General features: G+C 46.2%; 1 protein-coding gene across 1 annotated transcript in view; it reads left to right on the top strand.

Moving 5' to 3' along the window:
- LOC139227050 (ras-like protein family member 10B) overlaps positions 1-24,025 on the top strand; it is a 196,809-nt gene extending 172,784 nt beyond the window's left edge. The window contains exon 3 of the mRNA XM_070858131.1: positions 23,755-24,025. Within this exon, the coding sequence (XP_070714232.1) occupies positions 23,755-24,025 (271 nt within the window). The remainder of the gene's footprint in view (positions 1-23,754) is intronic.
- Positions 24,026-24,291: the final 266 nt, after the last annotated feature.

Genomic DNA, 24,291 nt, shown 5'->3' with positions numbered 1-24,291 from the left:
GCTGCAGTCCCTCGGTGTTTTGGCCACTCGAGACCATTCTCCAACTGGGGCTCATAGTGTTGTGAAACTGAAAGCCAGTTACACTGTAGGGTATTACAGAGCAAAGGCTGAAACATTACGACGTCTACGCACATGCAAGATTGCACACACGCGAGGTTGCGCTTGCATGGCTTTCTGGAAAAAAGATCGCCAAAGTGACTTCCCTTTTTGGTCGCAAACCTGCCCAGCTCACTGTACGAGACAAGCTAAGCAAGCAGCTTGGTATATTTTAATTGGGTTCAAGTCCCACTTCAGGGACTTGAGCACATAAATCTAGGCTGACACTCCAGTGCAGTGCAGAGGAAGTGCTGCTCTGTCGGAGGTGCCGTCTTTCGGATGAGATGTTAAACCAAGTGGATGGAAAAGATCCCATGGCACTATTTTGAAGAAGAGCAGGGGAGTCATCCCTGATGTCCTGGCCAATGTTTAGCCCTCGATTAACATAACAAAAAACAGATTATCTGGTCATTTTCACATTGCTGTTTGTGGAAGCTTGCTGTGCGCAAATTGGCTGCCGTGTTTCTCACATTGCAACAATGACAACTGTTCAAAAGTACTTCATTGGCTGTAAAGTGCTTTGAGATGTCCTGTGGTCATGAAAGACGCTATATAAATGTAAGTCTTTCTTTCTTAGGATGGCGAAGTCACTAGCAAGGTGGGAATTTATTGGCCATCTCTGGTTGCCCTAATAAGACGATGGTAGGCCATCTTCTTGATGCGCTGCAGACCGTGTGGTGAAGCAGTTGCCCGGCTATTCTCTGGGCAAACAGGGCAAACCTCCTCACGCCACCTCACACTGTAACTCCACTTTACCAACTGTCAAACAGGGGTTCAAGTGCTACTTTGTTCCATCAATAACCCACAGATTTTGGTTTCTGCCTCCGCAGTCACTGGATATTGCCAGGTGGTTTTTACATAAACATAAGAAATAGGAGCAAGAGTAGGCCATTCGGCCCCTCGATCTTGCTCCACCATTCAATAAGGTCATGGCTGATCTGATCATGGACTCAGTTTCACTTCCCTGCCCGCTTCCCATAACCCTTGAGACCTTTATCGTTCAAAAACCTGTCTCCACTTTAAATATATGCACTGTTTTTGTCCCAAATGACATGTGGAAAGGCTGAAATGTACATTACAACTAATCACTTTCTGCTCCCGTGTGCAACCACTTAACTTGAAATAGCTGCACCCATTTATGGTTTTCCTTCATTCCTCCCCAGTCATCACCATCATAGGCGATCCCTCGAACGAGGATGACTTGCTCCCAAACATTGGTCCTCCCCAGTAGCTGTTTAACGGCTGCTGATTCGGATTTCTTCCATCCCCCTCCCTGCCTGCCACTGCTGATTCCCAGTAACAGCCTACACATGCACTGGGAATGATCGTCATTCAAATTAGGGGGGGGTGGGGGCCTCGCTGGTCCTGGTCAGGTCAGGACTCATCCAATCGAGAGGCTGCTAATCTCACTGCATCTGCCTCCCACTGGCTCCCGTGCATGAAGATGGTAGTAAGAAAGAAAGACTTGGATTTATACAGCGTCTTTCATGACCGCCGGACGTCTCAAAGCGCTTTACAGCCAATGAAGTACTTTTGGAGTGCAGTCACTGTTGTAATGTGGGAAATGCGGCAGCTAATTTGTGCATAGCAAGCTCCCACAGTTAGCAATGTGAAAATGACCAGATAATCTTTTTTTTGTTATATTAATTGAGGGACAAATATTGGCTCCAGGACACCGGAGGTAACCTCCCTGCTCTCCTTCGAAATAGTGCCATGGGATCTTTTACGTCCACTTGAGAGAGCCGACGGGGCCTCGGTTTAACGTCTCAGCCGAAAGACGGCACCTCCGACAGTGCAGCACTCCCTCAGCATCGCACTGGAGTGTCAGCCGAGATTTTTCGTGCTCAAAAAATCAGCGCTAGTATGTCAGGAACTGCTCGTTCAATCCAGAAAATGTTGTTCTCCATCTTAATGAGGAAGGGACTGCAGTAAGATGCAATAGAAAAAAAGAATGAGAAAACGATGGAAATGAAAAGAGAGAAAGAAAGGATTTGAAACCAAAGACAACAACATGAGATCTGTCTGAATTTAAAAAATATTTTACCAATTCAACATTTCTCAATTGCTGCATTTGTATGCTGCTCCCAGTGGACAAATAGCAGACTGATGCTCAGGCCCAGGTTTACACATGAGGAGTAGCCACTTGTGAAGTACCCGTGACCTCACACATTACTAAAACAACCAAATACCTCAACCAATATCTGGTCATTTAGCTCATTGCTGTTTGTGGGAGCTTGCTGTGCATATATTGGCTGCCGCGTTTCCCACTTTACAACAGTGACTCTACTTCAAAAATACTTAATTGGCTGTAAAGCGCTTTGGGACGTCGTGAGGTTGTGAAGGATGCTATATAAATGCAAGATTTTGTTCTTTATCTTACATCAAGAGTGGGTGACTTCAATAGGGAATGTTTAAAAACATACAGAAAAATATTTTAATATTCAAATGTTATATGTAAAAAAACCTCAGTAATTTTAACATCCATGTTAAAAAAACTAACGCTCGCAGGGTCACTAGTGCACGGTTTAGGGTCGTTCCTGTACAGAGGTAGATTTTACAAATTAGAGCAGGCTGCACATGATGGGAGTACCTATAACAACAACAACTTGTATTTATATAGCGCCTTTAACATAGTGAAACGTCCCAGGGCACATCACAGGAGTATTATGCGATAAACATTTGACACTGAGCCTCATAAGTAGAAATTAGCGCAGGTGACCAAAAGCTTGGTCAAAGAGGTAGGTTTTAAGGGGCGTCTTGAAGGAGGAAAGAGAGGTAGAGGGGTGGAGAGGTTTAAGGAGAGAGTTCCAGAGCTTGGGGCCTAGGCAACAGAAGGTACGGCCACCGATGGTGAGCGATTATAATCAGGGGTGCTCAGGAGGGCAGAATTAGAAGAGCGCAGACATCTCGGGGAGCGGTGGGGGGAGTTGTGGGCCTAAAGGGATTGCAGTATACGAGGACAGTAGCCCCATGATTCTTTGGCCATTTCTGTCTCTAGATCCATAGTGGATGTCTTCCTGTGACAGCAGGGAGACAGTTTGATTTATGCGAGGAGGGTCAGGTGGCTGGTAAGTTACAGGAGGAAGTGCATCCGGGAGGGCGCTGAGCACCTCGAGTCTCATCGCCGAGAGCATGCAGAAATCAAGCGCAGGCAGTGGAAAGAGTGTGCGGCAAACCTGTCCCACCCACCCCTTCCCTCAACGACTATCTGTCCCACCTGTGACTGGGGCTGTGGTTCCCGTATTGGACTCTACAGCCACCTAAGGACTCATTTTTAGAGTGGAAGCAAGTCTTCCTCGATTCCGAGAGTCTGCCTATGATGATGAAGTTACAAGAACATAGGAATAGCTAGATGAAGAAAGACCACGGTCCATCTAATTCACCTTTTACCATCCTGGTAGTCACATGACACAATGATACTGGAGTTGTTGACCAATCCCAGCGACCAATCTCTATCAATGAGTCTACAACAGACCCAGACACAAGGCGAGGGAAACCCCCGGTGGTGAAGAGCTTTGAGAACCACAGGTCCATAGTCACCTGTTCCCCCCCAAACATGCTGCACTTACCACGTGAACTCATACAGCACAGAAGGAGGCCATTCTGCCCATTGTGCCTGTGCAATGAAAGAGATATGCACCCATCATTCCAAACAGGCTCCTACACTGCATGCCAACTTATGAGGGCGATGCGCACCTTCGTACTGTTACCAAGAGGCATGCTGGTTATCCTCGGTGTGCTTATCTTTTTGATTTATGATGTGGCCTGCTCACAGAATTTCACCGGAAACAACTTTGATTCATTTCTCAATAAACTTCAATTACTTCACAATCTTTCAGTTTGAATGTAATCACATGTAAAGCCCAGCGACAGCTAATGTTAACAGCAAAAAGGCTTCACAAAACGGAATGAAACTTCTCATTGCCGGCTTGTAATCACTCTAAAGGGTTAAAATAAACAGATGGAAAACCACAGACCTGCGATTTTCGAAGATGTGCTTTGGGGAGTTCTGGGTCGCAGTGTCAATCCTTTATATAAACCATCTGAACTCCTTAATTAGATCCCAGTTTGTAACTCACTCCAGAGTATCTGTTATTCCATATAAACCATCGGAACCCCTCGATTAGATTGTAGCTTATAACTCAGTCCCAGTTATCTGCTATTCTATCTATTACCCATCGGAACTCCTCGATTAGATTGCAACCTGTAGCTCGCTCCTGGTTATCCGTAATTCTATAAATAAACCACCTCAACCCTTTGGTTAGCTTCCAGTTTGTAACTCACTCCTAGAAATCTATTATACTATATAAGTCACCAGAGACCTTCATTAAATTGCAGCCTGTAACTCAGTCCCAGGTATCCACTATTCTGTATATAAACCATCTGAACCCCTCGATTAGATTCATGTTATTCTGAAATATGTAATTTAAAATGTTTTTTGGAAACTATTTTTATCCTGTAATTGGTTGGCTGAGGGGGAAATGTCAATGAGAAACTTTCAACCAGTGTTTCGAGTGATTTGATCAGCTTACCTTTCCATTCCTTCTATCACTACGTTCTCTGGAATGGTATTTTCAGTCGTCTTGTTTCCTAAAGTCCTTTGTTTCTGCCTGCAGAGTTACAGTGACACACACTTCAAAGATAATCCATTGGTTGTGAAGTACTTTGGGACATCCTGTAAGGGATGAATGCGTCTTTTTTCTTACCTCAGTGGTAGTATTGGAGGCACTTGCTCACTTTTGATGTATATGTTCCTAGCGCTCTACTCGGAACTCCTTCACGGCAAATGAGCCAAAGGTGGGCAGAGGAAACGTTACAAGGACACCGTCAAAGCCTCCCTGATAAAGTGCAACATCCCCACTGACACCTGGGAGTCCCTGGCCAAAACCGCCCTAAGTGGAGGAAGTGCATCCGGGAGGGCGCTGAGCACCTCGAGTCTCAACGCCGAGAGCGTGCAGAAATCAAGCGCAGTGCGGCAAACCAATCCCACCCACCCCTTCCCTCAATGACTATCTATCCCACCTGTGACATGGACTGTGGTTCTCGTACTGGACTGTTCAGACACCTAAGTGTCATGTATCCAGACATGTTTACTGCTTGTACTATTATACATGATGTGCCACCAGAGGGCACTACTGTGCGAAACTTGTACACCAGCTGTATGGTCACTAAGGTGTGCCACCAGAGGGCACTGCAGTGGGAGACTTGTAGGTTACCTGTACAGGTGTGCCAGGCCTGGTATAAAAGGCAGGCCACCATGTGTGATGATCACCCTGGAGTTATATTAAATGGACTAAGGTTACTACAGTTCAAGTGCAATACATTGCCTCGTGGAGTCATTATCAGAGCATCTAAAGACATAACAATTGGCGACGAGATTATGGACTTTCACGCGAAAATGGCTAACCTTGGTATATTGCAGCAGTTCGCCGATGTTGATGATTGGGATGCCTTTGTGGAGAGGCTCGACCATTTCTTCACAGCAAATGACCTGGCAGGCGACAACCCGGCCACATTGGCTGATAAGCGCAGAGCTATCCTGCTAACCAGTCGTGGGTCCACTGTCTATGGCCTCGTCAGGGACTTGCTGGCACCAGCGAAAACAACGACCAAGATGTACAAGGAGTTTGTAACGCTGATCTAAGAACAACTCAAGCCCAAAGAGAGCATCCTCACAGCCAGACACCGGTTTTATACACACTGACGGCCTGAATGCCATAAAATCGTGAAATATGCTGCAGACCTCAGGAGGCTGGCACCGTGTGATTTCGGCGAACACCTCACCGAAGCGCTGTGGGATATCTTTGTCATCAGAATCAGCCACAAGGGTCTTCTTCACAGACTACTATCTGCGGATACCACAGTCACACTGCAGAAGGCCCTCACCATGAGCCAGGCATTCATGATCTCGACCTGCGGCTCTAGGCGGATGACCCATCCTCAGGACTCAAACCTGGCAAGTACGGTACACAGAATGGCGCCTTTTAGAGGCTGGACTGTAGAACGTGAATCTCCTCAGGGGAGAGAGGAACAAGCCCCTGAATCCTTTAACTCAGAGTCCGCCGAGGGGAGCTAATCGAGTAACACCATGCTGGCATTGCAGAGGGAATCACAAGGCCCACCAGTGCCGTTTTAAGGACAATGTGTGTAAAGGCTGCAGCACAAAGGGCCACCTCCAGCGAATGTGTAAAAGAAATATGACTCACTGTGTTGATGAAGAGTCTGCAGATGGCCATGAATCCAGCACGGATTATGAAGAGATAGTCAGGATAAGGTGTATGGTATGTTTACCTGCACCATAGAATGTTCCCCGTTGAGGATGGAAGTCGAGATAAACGGCGCTCCAGTCTTCATGGAAGTGGACACGGGGCGAGCCAGTCAATAATGAATCAAGAAGCCTTTGAGAGGCTATGGGACAATCAAGCTGAACGACCCAAGTTGGTCCCGGTTCAGGCAAAGCTACGCAGCTACACCAATGAACTTATCCCAGTTGTTGGTAGTGCGGAGGTAAAGGTACTCCATGATGGCGCGGTGCACAAGTCACCACTGTGGATTGTTGCAGGTGATGGACCAATGCTCAGAAGAACGTGGATGGAGAAGATCCATTGGAGTTGGGAAGATTTCAGCCCTCCATGATCGACGTCCTCCGCGCTCAGAGGCAAAGCAAGCCCTCACCTGAGGTTGGATCTGGCACCAGAGAGCAGACCAGCACAGCACCCGAGGCACAGACTGCTCAGTACGACTGCGTGGAGATGACCCAGCTGAGACGACCCGAATACACCTTCCAGGCTGCAGTGGCAGGACTCCGGAGAAAGAAAATCGGATCCAAAGGCGACTTACCAGCTTTGGTGGCAGAACCTGGGGAGAAGAGGATCACAGCAGTCGACATCGTGGATGGAAGAAAGATGGCGCCCAAACCCCGAGGTGAAGCACTGAAGAAAATGATGGCGGTGGCCAGACCACGAGGTACAGCGCTGATGGAGCAACACGTGGTACCAAGCGAAGAAAATGGTTGGGGTAAAGATAGCAAGGCCTTCTTAAAGGAGGCCAGCAACCCACCACACTTAAAGGGACAGTTCCACATTCTCAATCAATGTAATAGCAACCGTAAATTAAATATAAAGCTTGTAATTGATGATCAGAGTTTTATACATGTAATAAGAAAAGAAAAGTCATGCGATTGTGAATGGAGCTACAGTTTATCTACAATGAGTAATGAAGCGTTGTGCGATGTAGGATTTCAATTGTATTCAGATAATGTAGCGGGCAAACACCCATCGGGAGCACACAGGTCCAGCAGGCTACCCAATGTAGTAGCCTGCGTCCCTGGGACCAGAGTGATGCACAACGGAGTGTGGCCACAAGCAGCTAATATAGACAAGCTGTAGAGCAAGCGATCTCAGGAGGGCAATGGCACCAGTATTGATACCCTGCCCCTGATTGGCTCCACCTCTCAGGCATCCGATGGCACCAACCGCCACGAGCCTGAAGGAGAAAACTGCGCTAAGGCGCAGCCCCCAAACCCTATCGCCACCAAGGCTACACCCAGTAATGAAGGGTCACCCGCAACGGTTCTCCCAAATGGAACCGGGACCAGAGGATCCCAAACCAAATAAGGCCCAGGCAAGCGAGTCAGCAGTTCTCTGCACACTGCTAGACAACTGCCCCTCAGGGAGCAGCAGCAACCCGGAGCGCAAGGAAAGGACAGGGAGGTCACAGGCATCTGTGAACCTGCTCGACGCTAGGAGCAATGGCAAAAGCCCCGAGAGCAGGCAACTTGAGCCAACCGGGTTCCCACTGCCAGCACTGGGCACCGCGCCGTCACCAGACTACCTGACACCGTCCAGCAGTCCTGGCACTAGTTTGTCCTCACACACCGGTGCTGATACCAGTACTGATTCCAAGAATGTATCAAGAATGTATCTTGCCAGTCAAATGTACTTGCCTGACAACTGTACCACAAATGTAATGATGTAAATGCAATTTTTTTTTTCTGGACTTGAATGTATATGAATGTAATGAGCCACCGGCATAATCTATTTGTGGGGGGGAGAGAATGGAGTGGTCATGGACTCACAAACAGAAACCACCAGCACCTCTACTACCAACGAAACACCACCTACTCACCCAAGATGGAAACGACCCTCCAAGGGTCAACCAGATAGAGCTAAGCCCAGAGCACAGTCAATGTATGAAGGCGATTTGCACTAAGGACTTCGGGAGAGTGATGTCATGTATCCAGACATGTTTACTGCTTGTACTATGAAACATGATGTGTCACCAGAGGGCACTACTGTGGGAAACCTGTACACCAGCTGTGTGGTCACTAAGGTGTGCCACCAGAGGGCACTGCAGTGGGAGACTTGTAGGTAACCTGTACAGGTGTGCCAGGCCCAGCATAAAAGGCAGGCCACCATGCGTGATCCTCTGGAGTTATATTAAATGGACTAAGATCACTACAGTTCAAATGCAATACATTGCCTCGTGGAGTCATTATCAGAGCATCTAAAGACATAACACTAAGGAGTCATTTTAAGAGTGGAAGCAAGTCTTCCTTGATTCCGAGGGACTGCCTATGATGATGATGATGAGCCTGGCTGATGGTTTACTGTGAGACAAAACAAAGTGTGATGCTGGAGGTGTGCTGGTCACATGACAGGAAGTGTAAGTAGCAAGGCATGTTGAGGGATAAGTGTATCTATGTGTGTCTGTGTATATATTGTGATCGAGTGCCTCTTGTCTCAGGATAGCCAGCACTTGTTTTACCCATTAGTTCTCGATACTGATTCAATTCAGTCAGCTGAAGAGAGTGCAGCGCTTCTGCACATTTTTATTGTTATATTCATCAAATAAAATACACTTACTTCAAACTTGTCACAGAGCTATGTCTTTCCACCCTATCAGTCTGCTCCGATCTAAAACCTTTGCTTTATATACTGGTTAATCAGGGACACCAGTGACCTCTTATAATGGAGCCCATGGTCCTAGTGCCCTATATCTTCGGTAGTGGATGTACACTTCATCACTATACTATATACATAGAATTAAATTACAGCTCAGAAACAGGCCATTCAGCCAAACTGGTCCATGTATGTTTATGATCCACATGAGCCTCCTCCCACCCCTCTTCATCTAACCCTATCAGCATCTTTTTTTCTTCTTTCTCTTTTTACTTTCTCGCTCGGTCTTTCTCTCTCCTTTCCCTCTCATTCTATCTCCTTTTCCTTTCTCTTTCTCTCTCTCGCTATCTCTGTCTCTCTGTCTCTCTCACATGCTTTGTAGGTGGTGGAGAGGCTTTGGGGAGTTGGGAGGTGGGCCATTCACCATAGAATACACAGCCTGTGACCTGCTCTAGGACCCACGGCATTTATGTAGTTGGTCCAATTGAGCTTCTGGTCAATGGCAGCCCCCAGGATGTTGATGGGAGGTGGCTAGATGCTCTCCTGTTGGAGATAATCATTGCCTGGCACTTGTGTGGCATAAATATTACTTTCCACTGAGTAGCCCAAGCCTGGATGTTGTCCAGGTCTTGCTGCATGTGTTCATGGACTGCTTCATTATCTGAACATAAGAACATAAGAAATAGGAGCAGGAGTAGTCCACCTGGCCCCTCGAGCCTGCTCTGCCATTCAATAAGATCATGGCTGATTTGATCATGGACACAGCTCCACTTCCCTGCCCACTTTATTCCCTTATTCGCTTATCGCTCAAAAATCTGTCTATCTCCGCCTTAAATATATTCAATGACCCAGCTCTCTGGGGCAGAGAATTCCACAGATTTACAACCCTCTGAGAGATAAAATTCCTTCTCATCTCAGTTTTAAATGGGTGGCCCCTTATTCTGAGACTATGTCCCCTAGTTTTAGTTTCCCCTATGAGTGGAAATATCCTCTCTGCATCCACCTTGTCGAGCCCCCTCATTATCCTATATGTTTTGATAAGATCACCTCTCATTCTTCTGAACTCCAATGAGTAGAGGCCCAACCTGCTCAACCTATCTTCATAAGTCAACTCTCTCATCTCCAGACTCAACCTAGAATTGTGAATGGCACTGAACACTGTGCAATCATCACAAACATCCCCTCTTCTGACCTTATGATGGGGGAGAGGTCATTGATGAAGCAGCTGAAAATATTTCAACCTAGAATGTTGCCGTGAGGAACTCCTGCAGCGATGACCTGGCCCTGTGATGTTTGGCCTCCAATAACCACCACCATCTTACTTTGTGCGAGGTATGACTCCAACCACCGAAGAGCTCTCCCCTTGATCCTCATTGACTTCAGTTTTACTGGGGCTCCTTGATGCCACACTCGGTCAAATGCTGCGTTGATGTCAAGGGCAGTCACTCTCACCTCACCTCTGGAATTCAACTTTTTTGTCTACATTTGGATCAAGACTGTAATGAGGTCTAGAGCTGAGTGGTCTTGGCAGAACCCAAACTGAGCATCGGTGAGCAGGTTGTTGGTGATATTGTGTATATATTTCCCATGGTATTGCAGTCTTGTTTCTGATGTTTACCACAATCCTGCACCTAAATGTGATGGCAGTTCACCTGTTGCTATGAGACAACAAGTTCTCTGAAGTACTTTATCACATGATTGACTTGATGTAAAAGTATTACAGGTGTTACTGATACTGAAAGATTCAAGCCTCACAGATGTAATAATAAACTATACTTTACAAAGCTTCATTAAGATCGAAGTAACTTTGTTCTTGCCCCCCCATGTCTGCGCTCCTCAAATTCTGCCCTCTTGAGTATCCCTCATTATAAGTGCTCAGCCATCAATGGCCGTGCCTTCAGCTGTTTGGGTCCTAAGCTCTGGAACTCCTTCCCTAAACCTCTCTACCTCTCTTTCCTCCTTTAAGATGCTCCTTAAAACCTACCTCTTTCAACAAGCTTTTGGTCATCTGCGCTAATTTCTACTTATGCGGCTTGGTGTCAAATTTATTTGTTTTGTCTTGTAACGCCGCTGTGAAGCACCTTGGGATGTTTTACTGTGTTAAAGAAGCTATATAAATACAAGTTGTTATTATTATAACTCTGTCTTTTATATTATAAAATATTTTTCTGCTCTACTTACCATGGTATATTTGCATAAGATGCAAATCCTTTTATTTATTTGTTTATTCTCCCCTCTTTCACCAGGACATACTTCCTTCTTTTCTCAGTTATGTCCATGATGATCAAAGATAGTTTTACCTTCTTTAGCGAGTTCAAGGGAGACTTTTTCCATTGTTCAATTCCCAATGACACTTGGTGTTCATCACAGTCCAGGCCTGTTTGGCTGGCTCTGCTTGCAGTGTCCAATCCATCACAGTCCAGGCCTGCTTGGCTGGCTCTGCTTGCAGTGTCCAATCCAACACAGTCCAGGCCTGCTTGGCTGGCTCTGCCTGCAGTGTCCAATCCAGCTCCAAAGGCCTCACACATTTCCCTCCAATCCTGTCAGCAAATGTCAAGCTCTCGCAACGACACTGAATTCTTCATTCCAAACGACATTGTTGGCTCAGAATTGTTGTTTGTATGATTTGTCCCTACTTATAAAAATTTAAAAAAAATTCCATTGAAGTTTAAAAAAATAATTTAATGATTCCATTGAAACGTCAATTAAATGATTGGTGTTGTGGCATGGCAAGTTTTGGCAATGTTGTATAGAGATGAGGCACTGGCTAAATAGTAAGAGAATCTGAGGGACAGCCTGCTCTCCCCCAGCCACCGTCCGTAGAGTAGCATTGCCCTAGGCAACAGGCAAGTCCATCGGTACAGGAATGGGGCAATCAGCATAAAATCAGGTATGCGCTGGGAATGGACAAATTATTTTTTAAAGCACTCACAAGACATTCACTTTGTATAATGCTGTAAACATTTTAAAAACAACTTTCCACTTCCCAGGTTAGTGTGCAGACTCGCTTTATTCCGGGTATTTTGGGGTGGTCCTGGGGACATGGGTCATTGGAGAGATATACTAGGGACTGGAAGCTGGCATATGGTTGCACAGTAGTGTGAGGAAGTAGTAAAGCTATGGTTAGGGGGCCATGGGCATATAAATAGTAAGAGGGGGCATGGGGCCGATTAGGGACCAAAAAGGAGAGCTACACATGGAGGCCGAGGGTATGGCGGAGGTGCGGCGAATGTTTGTGGCGAGAAATCGTGGTGGCGGTGTGGCAAATGAGGGTGCGGGGCCTAAAAGAGGCGAGGGCCCAGGGGCAGCACGGGCCAGCCCACACTGCGATAAGAGTGTGCACTAGATCCGTGCAGCAGAACTGGTCTCCAGTCGTCCTGGTTAACCCTTGCCACTCGATAAAGGCCGAGCTCTGTCAAGCCCGTGTGGTGGCTTATGTGCAACAGTCACCACACGTTAAAAAAATCCACGCACAAGCATCTTCCACCCCTTCAACTGGAGTTCAGGACTGGAATATCGGGTCCTTCATTGAAACATCTGTGAATTCATGTGGAAGCAGGTCATCCTCGTTCGAGGGACTGCCTATAATGATGATTGTACTAAATGAGTACTTTGCATCTGTCTTCACCAAGGAAGAGGATGCTGCCATAGACATAGTGAAGGAGGAGGAAGAGGAGACACTGGATAGGATAAAAATTGATAAGGAGGAGGTACTAGAAAGGCTGTCTGTACTTAATGTAGATAAGTCACCAGCACCAGATGGGATGCATCCTAGGATGCTGAGGGAAGTGAAGGAAGAAATTGCGGAGGTACAGGCTATAATCTTCCAATCCTCCTTAGAAACGGGGATGGTGGCAGAGGACTGGAGAACTGCAAATGTTACACCATTGTTCAAAAAAGGTGTAAAGATAAACCCAGCAACTACAGGCCAGCCAATTTAACCTCGGTAATGGGGAAGCTTTTAGAAATGATAATCCGCGACAAAATTAACAGTCACTTGGACAAGTGTGGATTAATTAAGGAAAGCCAGCACGGATTTGTTAAAGGCAAGTTGTATTTTATCAACTAATCGAGTTTTTTGATGAGGTAACAGAGAGGGTCGATGAGGGCAATGAGGTTGACGTGGTGTACATGGATTTCCAAAAGGCGTTCGACAAAGTGGCACATAGTAGGCTTGCCAGCAAAGTTGAAACCCATGAAATTAAAGGGACAGTGGCAGCATGGGTACAAAATTGGCTAAGTGACAGGAAACAGAGAGTAGTGGTGAACGGTTGTTTTTTGGCATGGAGGAAGGTACACAGTGATGTTCCCCAGATGTCAGTACTAGGACCACTGCTTTTCTTGATATATATTAATGACTTGGATGTGGGTGTACAGGATACAATTTCAAAATTTGCAGATGACACAAAACTTGGAAATGTAGTGAACAGTGAGGAGGATAGTGATAGACTTCAAGAGGACAGTGACAGGCTGGTGAAATGGGCGGACACGTGGCAGATGAAAGTGATAGATTTTGGTAGAAAGAATGAGGAGAGGAAACATAAACTAAAGGGGACAATCCTAAAGGAGGTGCATGAACAGAGAGACCTGGAGTATATGTGCACAAATCGTTGAAGGTGGCAGGATAGGTTGAGAAAGCAGTTAAAAAAGCTTACGGGCTCCTGGGCTTCATGAATAGAGGCATAGAGTAGAATAGCATGGAAATCATGATGAACCTGTATAAAACACTGGTTTGGCCTCAACTGGAGTACTGTGTCCAATTCTGGGCACCGCATTTTAGGAAGGATGTGAAGGCCTTAGAGAGGGTGCAGAAAAGATTTACGAGAATGATTCCAGGGATGAGGGACTTCAGCTACGTGGATAGACTGGAGAAGCTGGGGTTGTTCTCCTGGGAGCAGAGAAGATTGAGAGGAGATTTGATCGAGGTGTTCAAAATCATGAGGGGTCTGGACAGAGTAGATAGAGAGAAACTGTTCCCATTGGCAGAAGGGTCACGAACCAGCAGACACAGATTTAAGGTGATTGGCAAAAGAGCCAAAGGCGACATAAGATAAAACTTTTTTACACAGGGAGTGGGTAGGATCAGGAATGCACTGCCTGTGGTGGAGGCAGTCTCAAGCGTGGCTTTCAAAGGGGAATTGGATAAGTCACTGAAAGAAAGAAAATTGCAGGTCTACAGGGAAAGGGCGGGGGAGTGGGACTAGCTGAGGTGCTCTTGCAGAGAACCGGCCTTCTTCCGTGCTGTAACCATTCTATGATTCTATGATTATCATAGTCCACTCGAGAAATTGTAATTCCAGAGTGTGGTGTTTGCAGGCACTTTAGAAATGATTCCATGAGGTAAGGTATTGCACTTGAACTGTTGTGACCTTAGTCCATTTATTGCAGCTCCTGAATGAGGTTACAGTAAGGTGGGCTCCCTTTTATACCTGGTCACCTGCAGTGTACAGGTGACCTCTACGTCTCCACCAGTTGCACCCTCTGGTGGTACAGGCATATTGTATACAGTGTAACGATACATTCATTAGTCTTATGTAACTGTAAATTGAGTGTACAGGGTATATACATACACAACTTCACTCCCTCCTAAGCCTTTGCACTGGGTGCTCTGTCCCTCGACTTGAGTGCCCAAAACCCCCTTTGCACTTCGTCTGTGCTTGGGGATGGCTCTCTCACTGTGGACCCCCAAGTCCTATTGCCACAACATTGGGAAATGGTCAGCAGTGGATGGTTGGAGATTGAAATGGGGATTTGTGTGGGTTCTGGGTGTGATCCATGTGTCATACCGCCATTTCCCTCCCCCATACATAGACTATGTATGTGGCTTGACCGTTGCATTTACATACATGTACAAAAAAAATTGGTTACATGATTGTTTGGGTTTAGCAGTGGTGGAACAAGTACATGTTGCAGGTAAGGTCATACATGGTATTACAGTCTTGCCCCTGGGGTGTCGGTGCAGGTGGGTGAGGTCGTTAGTTCCAGAGTCACTGGACTGTGTCCAGATTGTCTGATGGTGGCGCTGAGCCCCCTGTCCTCCTTTGAGGGCTGCAGGATCTCCCTGCTGCCCTTCAGCGCTAGTGGGAGCCTGGTCATCCCAGGTCCCCTCGGGCGGGCTGGAGGTTGCTGGCCTCTTGCTCCCGGTGCTGGCCCTGATGGCCAGAGGGGTAGGGCCGATCTGGGACAAGGTGCCAGTAGTGGTGCCTGTGCCATCTGCTGATCGCTGGCCCTGCAGTGGGTAAGCTCCCACTGTGTGTGGCCACACTCCCAGGGGCATCACCTTGGTCCCGGAGGCTACATGATTGGGTAGTCCACTGCACCTAGGTACTTCAAACGGGAGACTGCTCTTGGTTTTGTTGGCGAGCATCTTGAACCCCGCATCACTCATTATTCCATCTTTTACATTCATGATACGTTGCCTCTGATCGCTCTCAGGTACGAGTTCACATTTGTCAATTACATCTTTACGCTCAATTACACATTTTCCCTGTATATTACCAGCATCACTGTACAATGTTACATTTAGATACTTGTGTTCATCAATTACACCTTTTCCGCGTATCCTACCAGCATCGCTGTTTAACGGTACAGTTAAATACTTGCATTTGTTAATTACATGTCTCACATTGGTATTACCAGCATCTCTGAACAAAAAGTGGAACTGTCCCTTTAATTGTTCTGGGTGGCCGGTCTCTTTTAAGAGGGTCTTGCAGTCTTTACCCCAATCTGGTTCGCTGCTCGGCATCATGTGTTGCTCCCTCAATGCTGCCCCTCATGGTCTGGTCGCGGCCATCTTGATTTCAGACACTTCGCTTCGTGCTGCTGGCGCCATCTTTTCCTTCTCCTCGAGGTAGGCTGCTGTGATCCTTCTCTCCCCAGGGTCTGCCACTGAAGCTGGGGCAATACTTCTGCGTCGATCTTCTCCCTTCTGAGTCCTGCCACGGCCCGGAAGGTGTGCACTGTCCGTTCGGATTGGATCGCCTCACCGTTGGTTAGTGCAGTTTGTGTTGTCGCCGCGCAGTCGAGCTGGACGGTAGGATCTTCAGGTGCTGCGCTGGATCAAATTTGGGGCCGCCTAGGACGTCGCTCACCGGGGCCTGGAAGCTTTCCCAGTTCCAACAGATTTGGATTTGCTTCATCCAACTTCTTCCTAGCAGCATTGGACCATCACCAGTAACGATCCACAAAGGTAACTTGTGCATCGCGCCGCCATAGGACACCTGGACATCCACGTTACCAACAACTGGGATGAGGTCGTTTGTGTAAGTGAGCAGCTTCGCCTGGATCGGGAACATTTTAGGTTGTTCGATAGGGTTGTCCCAGAGTTTCTCGAAGGCTGCCTGGTTTATCAGCGATTGGCTTGCCCGTGTCGACGTCCATCGAGACTGGAACACCATTGATTTCAACTTCTATCTTCAACGGGGAACTTTCGGTGGAGCAGGTAAACACTCCGTATACCTCTTCCTGGGGCTGAGCTGCCTCCTGGACTCTCTCTTCATCTTCATCAGCATTGGAGCCCGGGTGATCGGCCAACTCTTCAGGGACTCGGTGAGTAAAGTTTTTTTTACACATTCGCTGTCGGTGGCCTTTATTGTTGCAGCCCCTGCAAGTATAGTCTCTGTATCTGCACTGGGCTCTGTAATTTCCATCACAGCGCCAGCATGGGGCTGGCCGGTTGGCCCCCTGTGGCGTACTCAGGCTTGCGGGGCTCGGGGTCACAGTCTTCCCTCTGAAAGGCGCCATTCGGTTCACTGTACTTGCCGTGTTGGAGTCCTGGGGTTGAGTTATTCTCCTGGAATCGCAGGCCGAGTCCATGAACGCTTGGCTCACACTAATTGCTTTCTGCAGGGTGACGGTGGTGTCCGCAGAGAGCAGCCTGTGCAGGAGGCCTTCGTGGCTGATTCCGATAACAAAGATGTCCCTCAGTGCGTCGGTAAGGTGGTCGCCAAAATCACACGGTGCAACCAATCGCCTCAGGTCTGCAGCGTATTTTGCGATTTCTTGGCCTTCGGGCCACCGCTGTGTGTAGAACCGGTGTCTGGCTGTTAGGATGCTCCCTTTTCTGTTCCTGTATCAGGGTTACGAGCTCCGCAAACGTTTTTGTTGTCGTCTTCTCCAGGACTAACAAGTCCCTGACCAGGCCATGAATGGTGGGCCCACAACTGCTGAGTAGGATGGCTCGCTGCTTATCAGCCAGCGATGTTGGTGTGTTTCCAGCCAGGTCGTTTGCAATGAAGTAGTGTTCTAGCCTTTCCACAAAGGCATCCCAATCTTCTCCATCAGCGAATTGTTGAAAGTTGCTGAGGTTAGCCATTTTTCGCATGGAATTCGTATTCTCGTCGCCAATTGTGGTGTTTGCAGGCACTTTAGTAATGACTCCACGAGGTAAGATATTGCACTTGTTGTGACCTTAGTCCATTTATTACAGATCCTGAATGAGGGTGCAGTAAGGTGAGCTCCTTTTTAGACTTGGTTACCTGCAATGTACAGGTGACCTCTAGGTCTTTACCTGTTGCACCCTCTGGTGGTACAGGCATATTGTATACAGTGTAACGATACATTCATTGGTCTTATGTAACTGTAAATTGAGTGTACAAGGTATATACATACACAACTCACAGGGTAAAAATGACAACTTCCACGATGCATCTCTCAGACGCAGACAGAAGTTCTCCAGGACCTGGAACTCTGCAGCTCCCAGGCCCAAATGGATGCCCCATGTCAATCGTAAGGCTTCAGACTGAAGGGCAGGTTCAGTAGAGGCAACATCTTGTGGGAATTTCCAAAATGTAATAAACCAATTTTTTGGTTAAGTTTAATGTTTTATTCAGGACTTTATTTTCAATAGATTTGGTTTATTATAAATGTTATTTCCATCTGTATATAATCACCAGAGGCAAATGGTGGGTGAAAACAGTGCGGATAAATGATTGATTAGCCAGTTTTGCAGTATTTGATTGTTAGTGAATGGGTGCTTTGAATAATTTGAAGGATATATTTCTCACTTCTCTGTTGTTGGCACGTTCCTCGTTGGAGCTTTTTTGTTCCTTTTTTGCTAATTATGGCATCATTCTCATTTAGTTAATTGGGTATTTGATTAAAAATGTAACCACTGAGTGACTATTTGAGCCAGTAATGATTTGTAACCCTACTGACATGTGAAGCCTTGAAGTGTGGCACATACAGTGAGGTTTTTAATTATATGCATAAGGAGATAATCTGAGCAATTCAATTAGATTGCAGCTTTTATCCATGTTAGGGTATCCATCATTCTCTCTTTAAACAGTCTAAATCTTTTGATTGGATTGCAGTCTATATTCACTCTCAGCTAACTGTTTCTCAATTAGTTAATCTCCAATGGCATTGCACCCAGTGAGTCAGAGAATAGCACCTCTCTGTCGCCTGTCCCTGTTCCTTCAAATTGCTGTGTTTTCCTTCTCCACTTCCTCTTTCTTGCTTCCATCTTTTGTGGAGAGTTACTGACAGTAATGGACCGAGTTCCCTGCCACTCACTCTTCACTTCCTGTTCTGCTGGGGTAAGAGTTTCCTCGGTGTCTGAGGGCTGGAATTTCGGCTTTGATGTTTTTGGGGTGGTAGGGGTACGGGCCGGACAAAAATCAAAACTCGCGCCAGTGTCGCAACCAGGGGCATTGCAGCTCTTCCGGGCGGTGCTGCTCCTCGCTGCCGCAAAACTGGACCTGAGGATTGCCGCCGGGCGCTGGAGGCTGACCGCCCGGCCAGAACACCTCACCGCTGCCACTGCCACCGCTCCAGGGTGAAAAACGGAGCGCAGAGGACCCAAAAATCCACCTCTGAATGTCAGGGAACCAATTTTTTTTTTAACCTTTGGTCATTAGCATTTGTTCTGCACAAACCGATTGTAGGTACAGGCCCTCTCCCATCTCCTTCCCTCAGCTATATGGGATCCAGGTATCTCCCCGTTCGCTGGGTTAATGGATGAAAATCAACTATTCCTCCTCCTACATAGCTTCCCATAAATGATGTGCAATTTCTTCCTTTGTGTGAACTGAATGCTTGTTACTTTCATCCATTGGTTCATTTGACAGCTATTAGTGACCCCAAGATTTCTGTCGGGGTCAGTATCGATTGGCAATCGTCCCGAATTGCCCTTGAAAAGGTGGTGATGAGCTGCCTTCTTGACAGCTGATTGGCTTGCTGGGCAATTTCAGAGGGCAGTTAAGAGTCAACCACATTGGTGTGGTGGGTGTGGCGTCACATATAGGCCAGACTGGGTAAGGACAGCAGATTTCCTTCCCTAAAGGACGTCAGTGAACCAGATGCATTTTTACAACGATCCAGTAGTTACATAATCATCATTACTGATGCTAGCTTTCTATTCCAGATTTATTTAACAGAATTTAAATTCCCCAGCTGCTGTGGTGGGATTTGAACTTCTGTCTCTGGATCATTAGTCCAGACGTCGGGATGACTAGTCCAGTAAATTAACCACTATGCTACCGTTTCCAATGGATTTACACTGATGGACCATGGGACTTTGCAATTTGTGTGCGCACAAGACAATTGAATGGATAAATTTAATCAGGTTATTGTGAAATATGTAAAAAAAAACATTTTCTTTACCGTTATTTTAGACATTCGGTTACTGAGGAAGATCATGGCAGAAAGCAATTTGAGCAATGTTCAGGGAATTGGACTGTGTAGTACATCACTGAAACAGGTGGTGCTGGGGACAGGGTGATAAGAGCAGATGCGAGGCTTGTTATGGCTGAAGCTCCACAGGGAGGGACCACCGTTAAGGATAGGAATCGGAATTATACAGAGAACATTTAAAACATAATTGAAAAAATCCACTGTGAGAAGAAGCACAACCAATGCAGAAAAGGCTAAGGGAAGGTTCATCGGGATGAGAAAAAAAAAATGACAAAAAGAAAATCACCTTTTATTTTAAGTTACATGTGAAGTTAAAGAAAGGGCTGTTTACCTGTAATCATCGTAGTTTTTCATATTTAACTTCTGCAGGATAACCTTGGAGAGTCCTGGGACATTGCTGCCCATAGCAATGATCCCAAGTGTATCTGTATAGACACCGGCAGCACTAGGGGCATCGCCCTTCTCCTTCGTGGAAAGTTTTTCTATGACTTTAGGTTGCGACATGGTGCTTATCTCTCTCTGGTAAACCTGTGAAAAACATTGGTTAAAGATATTACTATTAAAGATATTTCTTTGACCAAAAAAAAGAGCAGGTGTGATGGCACAAACCATATCAGTCCTATCACAGCACCATCTACAGGTGTAACAGGGCAACTGCAGGAAAATGTGGCCACTTTTATAACAGGATTTCCCATAAGAGCAAGTTGACACAGGAGTTTTCAATGGAACACACATTGCATGTACTGAATTTAATATAGATAAACCCATCTGAATTCTTTAATGAAATTCCAGCATAGAACTCACTCCTAGATATTAAAAAAAAGCCACCTGAACCTTTAAAACTAGTATACAGATATAAAAAGCTAGCAAAAAGGCGAATGAAATTCTGGCCGTTATCTCCAGGGAGCTGGATTATAAAGGGATGTTATGCTTCAGTTGTACAGAGCCTTGCTCAGACCCTGGAGCACTGTGTTCAGTTCTGGGCACTGCACCTCCGGAAGGAAATATTGACCTTGCAGATTCACCAGAATTATACCGGGGCTAAAAGGGTTAAATTATGAGGACTGGTTGCATAAAGGAGGCTCGAGTATTGATGATTGAGGGGCGATCTGATAGAGTTGTTTAAAATGTTAAATGGATTTGATAGAGTAGATGCAGAAAAACTATTTGCACTTGAAGTCATCCAAAACTCGGCAGCCCGTGTCCTAACTTGCACCAAGTCCCGTTCACCCATCACCCCTGTGCTCGCTGGCCTACATTGGCTCCCGGGGTAAGCAACACCTCGATTTCAAAATTCTCATCCTTGTTTACAAATCCCTCTATGGCCTTGCCCCTCCCTATCTCTGTAATCTCCTCCAGCCCCACAACCTCCCGAGATGCCTGCGCTCCACAAATTCTGCCCTCTTGAGCATCCCTGATTATAATCACTCAACCATCGGTGGCCGTGCCTTCTGTTGCTTCGATCCCAAGCTCTGGAACTCCCTCCCTAAACCTCTCCGCCTCTCTACCTCTCTTTCCTCCTTCAAGATGCTCCTTAAAACCTACCTCTTTGACCAAGCTTTTGGTCACCTGCCATAATTTCTTCTTATCTGGCTCGTTGTCAAAATTTTTTTGGAACTTGTAACACTGCTGTGAAGCGCCTTGGGACGTTTTATTATATTAAAGGCGCTGTATAAATACAAGTTGTTGTTGTTGTTGCTGTTGTTGATGGGGAATCAAGAACTAGAGGGTGTCATCTTAAAATTAAAGCTAGACCATTCAGGAGGAAATCAGGAAGCAGTTTTTCCTACAAATACCATAAAGCTGTGGATGCTGAGACAATTGGAGCTTTCAAGACTGTGATGAATAGATACTTATGTAAGGGTGCCAGGGATATGGAGTTAATGCGGGTAAATGATGTTGAGGTACAGATTAGACCCGATCTAGTTGAATTGCAAAGGTGACTCGAGGCTGAATGGCCTCCGCCTGTTCCTATGTTCTAATGAACCCTTCCATTAAGCTGCTGCTTTGTTTTTAGCTACAATGAAGATGATGACATTATGACTTCAAAGGCTTAATTTTATGTAGATTGAATATTTTACTAGTGATTCTGAAATGAATGAACTAACATTGCAGTGCCAGGAAAATTATTTAGAATAAAACTAATTGAGTTATAACATACTTAGGATATTCAAATTTCTAATATTAAAATTTCTATTTTTAAATAAGCATTTAGTGCTGCCTTTTGGTCCCTGCAACTTGTGGTAATGCTCTCGTATTCATTCTTTCTAATGCTGCAATTTTTCTCTCGTTAAAGTGCTGGCTGGAGATTGAATATTGTTCCATGGGTGCTGAGTGGCTAGTGAATGCTGTGAGGCTGTGCGACCATGGGGGGAATCAGTGACCGGCTTAGTCCTTTCCTCGCACCATGCCCAAACATGGGGGCTTTCCAGCAGGAAACCAGGAGCAGGAACCCTGTCTAATATCACTCCTCCTCTCCACCACCCCCCCACCCCCTCCTCCACGTCCCTAAAGCCCCAAAACACTGAAGCAAATTGTATTACCCCTTCTGCTGCACTGACTGAAATCAACAGAGACCTTTTGGTCTATATTTAATCTTACAGCATAGAAGGAACCATTCGGCCCATCATGCCTGTTCCGGCTGTTTGGAAGAACTATTCAATTAGGGCCACTCCCCTGCTCTTTCGCCATAGCCCTGCAAAGCTTTCCTTTTCAAGTATTTATCCAATTCCCTTTTGAAAGTTATTACTGAATTTGCTTCCACCGCCCTTTCAGGCCATGCGTTCAAGATTACAAATCGCTGCGTAAAGCATTTCTTCTCATCTCCCTCCTGGCGTTTTTGCTAATCAGCTTAAATCTGTGTCCTCTGGTTACCGACCCTCTTGCCAGTAACATCAGGTTCTCCTTATTTACTCCATCAAAACCCTTCATATTTTTGAACACCTCTGTTCAATCTCCCCTTAACCTTCTCTGCTCCAAGGAAAACAATCTCAGCTTCTGTAGTCTCTCAACTGAAGTCCCTCATCCCTGGTACCACTCTGGTAAACTACCCACTCCAAGACCTAGCCATCCTTTCTAAAGTGTCGAGCCCAGAATTGTGTGCTAACCAGCATTTTTATAAAGGTTCAGCATAACCTCCTTGCGTTTGTACTCTCTGCCTCTATTTGGATCCCTTATGCTTCTCACCGTCCTCATCAAGTTGTTCGGCCAGCTTCAACATTTTGTGTACGTACACTCCCAGATCTCTATTCCTGCACCCCTTTAAAATTGTACCATGTGGTTTACATTGCCTTTCCTCATTCTTCCTCCCAAATTGTACCCCTTCACAATTCCCTGCATTAAATTTAATCCATAGATGGATAAGTTCTGCCCGAGGCATCACATTTGCCAACTGCCATTGCGGAGCTCCCTAGTTATATGGAGGGGTTGAGGGGCAAAGTGATCTAGAGGTAGACATTCTCAAATCGTTAAAAGTAGCAACACAGGTTGACAACGCCATTATAAATGAAAACAAAGCATTGAGGTTCATTTCTAGATGAATAGAATTCAAAAGCACAGAAGTTATGTTAAACTTTTATCGAACCTTGGTTAGACCACACTTGGAGTACTGTGCACAGTTCTGGTCACCTTTTACAAAAAAGTATATAGAAGCGCTGGAGATTGTGTGAAAACGATTTACAAGGATACTACCAGACTGAGCGGTTATAACTGTCAGGAAAGACGGAACAGACTGAACTGAGAGGTGATCTGATAGAGGTCTTTATAATTATGAAAGGATAGAGAGGACGTTTCCACCTGTGTGCGAATACAAAATTAGGGGCCATAAATATAAGATAGTCACTAATGAATCCAATAAGGAATGCAGGAAAAATATCTTTACCAGTGAGAATATAGAACTCGCTACAACAAGGAGTAGTTGAGGCAAATAGCACAGATGCATTTAAGGGGAAGCTGGATAGGTGGACGAGGGAGAAAGGAATAGAGGATGGTGATGATAGGGTGGGAGGAGGCTGGAGTGGAGCATAAACCAGTTGGGCCGAATGGTCTGTTTCTGTGCTGTAAATTCTGTGTGTTATTTTCTCGCCGCCTATTTCTTTAACCTTTGCTCTTTGCTCTCTCCGCCCAGGATGATGGGAACCAGCGAGATCCCTATCATCATCGTCGGCAACAAACGTGACTTGCAGAGGGGCCGAGTCATCCCCAGACGCAATGTTTCCAACCTGGTGAAGAAGACCTGGAAGTGCGGCTACATCGAGTGCTCGGCCAAGTACAACTGGCACATCCTCCTGCTGTTCAATGAACTTCTAAAGACCATTGGTTGTGCGCGCTGTCGGCACGTGCACGCCGCCATACGTTTTCAGGGAGCCCTACGGCGAAACCGGTGCAGCGTGATGTGAACCAACTCTCCTGTCGGGACTTCACGTTGGGGGGAGGGGTGGGGGGCATTTTGGTGTCTTCACGAAGGGCCTCGACATGTTTGAATATATATAGGGAGGATTTTTTTTACCGTGTGTGGCGCAGAGCTGAATGTTGGGTGCAACTACACCTGGAATTTGGGCCTGGCGGTCAGGGCGCTTGTTTGGCGACCTACATCATGTTCGTCTAGTCACGCCCGATATGTGCTTCAGCCGTGCAAAGCTCTGCACCATTTGTGCTGAGTCGT

The sequence above is a fragment of the Pristiophorus japonicus genome, chromosome 16 (genome assembly GCF_044704955.1).
Source record: "Pristiophorus japonicus isolate sPriJap1 chromosome 16, sPriJap1.hap1, whole genome shotgun sequence".
NCBI classification, from domain to species: domain Eukaryota; kingdom Metazoa; phylum Chordata; class Chondrichthyes; family Pristiophoridae; genus Pristiophorus; species Pristiophorus japonicus.
Note: the sequence above shows the minus strand (reverse complement) of the source record. Positions and strands in the feature narration are given on the sequence as shown.